Source organism: Phalacrocorax aristotelis, chromosome 5 (genome assembly GCF_949628215.1).
Source record: "Phalacrocorax aristotelis chromosome 5, bGulAri2.1, whole genome shotgun sequence".
Taxonomy (NCBI): Eukaryota; Metazoa; Chordata; class Aves; order Suliformes; family Phalacrocoracidae; genus Phalacrocorax; species Phalacrocorax aristotelis.
The window spans coordinates 42,823,486-42,827,561 of NC_134280.1; the positions used below are offsets into that span (position 1 = coordinate 42,823,486).

General features: G+C 57.1%; 1 protein-coding gene across 1 annotated transcript; it reads right to left on the minus strand.

Moving 5' to 3' along the window:
* Nucleotides 1-316: 316 nt before the first annotated feature.
* Nucleotides 317-3,006, minus strand: ARL4C (ARF like GTPase 4C). The gene has a single exon (XM_075094144.1). It carries the CDS (start codon nt 2,844-2,846, stop codon nt 2,268-2,270), a length of 579 nt encoding a protein of 192 aa, XP_074950245.1. The 5' UTR covers nt 2,847-3,006; the 3' UTR covers nt 317-2,267.
* Between the last annotated feature and the right edge of the window lie 1,070 nt (nt 3,007-4,076).

Below are 4,076 nucleotides of genomic sequence, written 5' to 3' on the forward strand. Positions count from 1 at the left end.
GAAAACCAGCCATTTATCCAAGGGGATGCTCAGCTCTGCTGGGTCTAACAAACCCCCAGGAAGGACTGAGCTCCGTAAATACACGCCACCAGGCTTTCCATGCCAGCATTTGTCAAACCAAGGCCTATGTCTCGACAGCAAAGAGACAAAACCCACAACTAATAGCCTGCACGTGTTGTTTTTAAAACCTGATTGCTTTTGAGCTGGTGGGGAAATCATAGCTTTATATTTCGCCTCTAAAATGGGTCGCTCGCCAAAAAAGGGCTAATGCATGTGGCTTCTGTGGCATCAAAAATAAATAAATTTTTTTTCTCTCTCTCGACAGCAAGTACCAAAGTGTTGGAGGTGAAGACAAAGCAAAGAAAACCCGAGGAAGTGGGAACAGAGCCACCTGAACTGATGGGACCAGCCCACTCACTAAGCATACAAGTCAGGACTCGCATTGGGAACTCAGATCCCGCAAGGAGAGAAATACTACTTGGCTGCAACATTTGTTTCCTAACAAAAAAAAAAACCAACACGCTATTTGGAAGGTGCCGCGTTAACGCTGCAAGGGGAGAATCAACTCCCTGAAACCCGAAGGGCATTTTTCTTTTGTCTGCTTGGTGGTTTCTCCTTGGCTGCTCTGGGAAGGGGTTTTCAAACGGGAAGGCTGGTGTAAAATCACCAGAAACACCCACCAGACCGCACGGCTCAAAATTCAGGATATTTGTCCCCACCCCGAGAGCTGCCTGCTTCTGCTGCATAGGCAGCATAGAAAGCCAGGACCCTGGTTTTCTCCTCCAGAGAGATGGGTCCCAGGCCAAAACACAGACAGTGAATGATTTTTGGTCCCCAGGACCTCAGTCCCATCCAAATCCCAAAATGTCCACCTGCACAAGGACGCAGCGGGGCCTGACCCTGCCCGGGTGCTCAGCAGGCAGAGGCAGCCCACACAGCTACTGCTGGAAGCATGGGGCTCTCTGCTTTGAATCGGGTTTAAATCTTTATAAAAAACTCACACACCCCCAATGCTACCTCCCCCCCCCCAAATCTCTTCACACCCTGCCATTTTCCCGGCGCTGCCGAGTCCCTTCGCAGAACACCTTTTTGCAAGCTCTAGCCATCTCAGTGCCGGCACCCGCCTGTCTTGCCTTGCCTTGCCCTGACCCCCCCACCCCAAACCCCCATGTTTAGCAAGTGCTGCCCTGACCTCCTGCACCGACGGTTGGAGCAGCACGGTGACCGGTACCATGCAGCTTGCTTTTTCTGTATGTGGGGTTTTGTTTTGTTTTTTAAGAAATAACCCCTAGTTTGGATCACCCCAGCTGGAGCAAATTAGCACCTTCGAGCCTGCCTCTGCCTGGGCACAATAAAGAGCTGCTCCGGGTTTTGCTTTAGAAGGTGACACGTCTGAGCCTTTGAGAAGGGGGGCTCCTTGACAACCCCCCGCCCCAAACACTTCCAGCAACGTTTCCAGCTCCCAAACCCCTTGCTGTTTGGGTTTTTTTCTTTTTTTTTTTTTTTTTTTTTAAAGCAGACAGCTTAAAGCTCAGCACCAGTCAGCAACTGCTAAGCACCCCCTGCGCCGCAGCATTACACACTCCCCGGGGCTGAAGGCTGCCTGTCCTTGCTTTGCACACATCCGTGCCCTGGAACACCAGCCGGCGGGGTGGGGGGGTTGTCCCCTTACCCATCACCCCCACCAACGAGGGTTTTGTGCTGGTCCAACACCCCTTCCCACCGAAAAACGCAGGGGAGGGATGCGGGGATGCGGGCAGGCATCGGGGCACCGCTGACCTTGCCGAGCCCAGGCGCTGTCTTCACCCCTCCCCAGCATCCGTTCCCCCCCTCCCCTCCCCCAAATGCACACGTTAAAGATCCATAAGCACGCTGGGCTTCTCTCAAATGCACTTCAACAGGGTCCTGCCCTGTTCGGTCCCGGCACACAAAAGCTCGGTGGTCCCGAAAGACGGAGGGGGAGGGGAGTGGGGTGTCTCGCCCCCGTTCGCAGGTCTCCGTCCCGGCCCCGGAGGTCCGGGTCGGCCCTTGTGAGCACGGTGTGGCCCGGGGAAAGGGGCGGTGGGAGGGGAGATCCCGCAGCCGGGATCTGGGCTTGGCTGGCAGGAGCGGCTTTGTTATCGCCACTGTTGTCTTTTCATTTCGAAAGGAGGGGGGAAAAAAGAGGGGAAAAAAAATAACAATTACAACGAAAAAGGATCGCTTTGGTTCTCTCCCCCTCGGTTCCTTTGTCTGCTTCCCCAGCCCTCCCCGCCTCTGCGGGGTTTCTACCGCTTCTTCTTCTGCTTGAGGGACTTCCTCCGCTTCAGGATCATCTCGTAGAGCTTGTCCATGCCCTCCGTCAGCCCCTCGCCGATGATGGCGCAGGCGGGCTGGATGTGGTAGGTGGTGGAAGGGGTCAGCTCATGCAGGGCCAGCTGCTTCTCGATCTCAGCCACCGGCAGGGACTTGGGCAGGTCCTGCTTGTTGGCGATGACAAGCAGAGGGGTACCCTGGTTCTCGGCGAACTTGGTCACCTTGTGCAGCTCTGTTTTGGCCTCCTCCAGCCGATCCACGTCCACTGAGTCCACCACGTAGATGATACCATCGGTACAGCGGCTGTAGGATTTCCAGAGCGGACGCAGCTTCTCCTGACCACCCACATCCCAAAAGTGGCAACTGATGCCCTTGGCCGTCCCGTTGCTCAGCCGAATCTTCTCCGTGTTGAAACCGATGGTGGGCACGGTGTTAACGAACTCGTTGAACTTCAACCGGTAAAGCACCGTGGTTTTCCCCGCCGAATCCAGGCCCAGCATGACGATGTGCAGGGACTGGAAGGCGGAGATGTTGGAGGAGATGTTCCCCATGGCCACGGCTCACGCCGCCCTCACAGCCCCGACCCCATCCCCGCGCCGCCGGCGGCCCGCAGGGGCACGGCTCGGGGTGAGCTGGGCAGGGTGCGGGCAGGGTGCAGGCAGCGCGGCTCCACGCGGCGGCAGCGCCCGGGGACTGCCGGTCACCGCCCCGCCCGGGAGGAGGGGCCGCGCCGCCGCCTTCCCCCCTCTCCCGCCCTGCCCTGCCTGCACCGGCCACCTGCTGCCCGTCTCCGCCCCTGCCTGCACCGCCCACCTGCTGCCCGTCCCGCCCTGCCTGCCCGCACTGCCGGAACGGCGCCGGGTCTTTGACCTGCTGCGCCCCGTTGCACCGGGACAGCCCCCGGAGCGGGGGTCCCCTGGGAGCAAGTTCCCCCTGTGCCCGCCTGTGGTTAAAGCTTGGTTATCCCTACACTTCCCGTCATCATCAACCGCAGGAATAATTAAAAATAACGCTAAAAATACTTCCAAACCAAGGCACGGAGACACAAGGAGGGACACAAGGTCCTGCACCTAGGTCGGGGCAACCCCCAATATCAATACGGCTGGGGATGAAGGGATTTAGAGCAGCCGTGTGGAGAAGGACTTGGGGGTAATGGTTGGTGAAAAGCTGGATATGAGCCAACAATGTGCGCTTGCAGCCCAGAAAGCCAGCTGTATACTGGGCTCCATCGAAAGCAGTGTGGCCAGCAGGTCGAGGGAGGTGATTCTACCCATCTACTCTGCTCTGGTGAGACCCCACCTGGAGAGCTGCGTCCAGCTCTGGAGCCCTCAGCACAGGAAGGACATGGACCGGTTGGAGCAGGTCCAGAGGAGGGCCACAAAAAGATCCGAGAGCTGGAGCACCTCTCCTGTGGGGAGAGGCTGAAAGAGTTGGGGTTGTTCAGCCTGGAGAAGAGAAGGCTCCAGGGAGACCTTATTGCAGCCTTTCAGTACTTAAAGGGGGGACTATAGGGAGGATGGGGACAACCTCTTTAGCAAGGCCTGTTGTGGCAAGAGAAGGGGTAATGGTCTTAAACTAAAGGAGGGTAAATTTAGACTGGGTATAAGGAAGAAATTTTTTACAATGAGCGTGGTGAAGCGCTGGAATGGGTTGTCCAGAGAGATAGTGGAGGCCCGGTTCCTGGGGTCAGGTTGGATGGGTCTCAGAGCAATCTGGTCTAGTTGGGGATGTCCCTGCTCACTGCAGGGGGGTTGGACTAGATGGCCTCTAATGGTCCCTTC

What these genes read in the sequence shown, in the direction of transcription:
- ARL4C (XM_075094144.1), bottom strand. Translation starts at nt 2,846, where the DNA reads ATGGGGAACATCTCCTCCAACATCTCCGCCTTCCAGTCCCTGCACATC.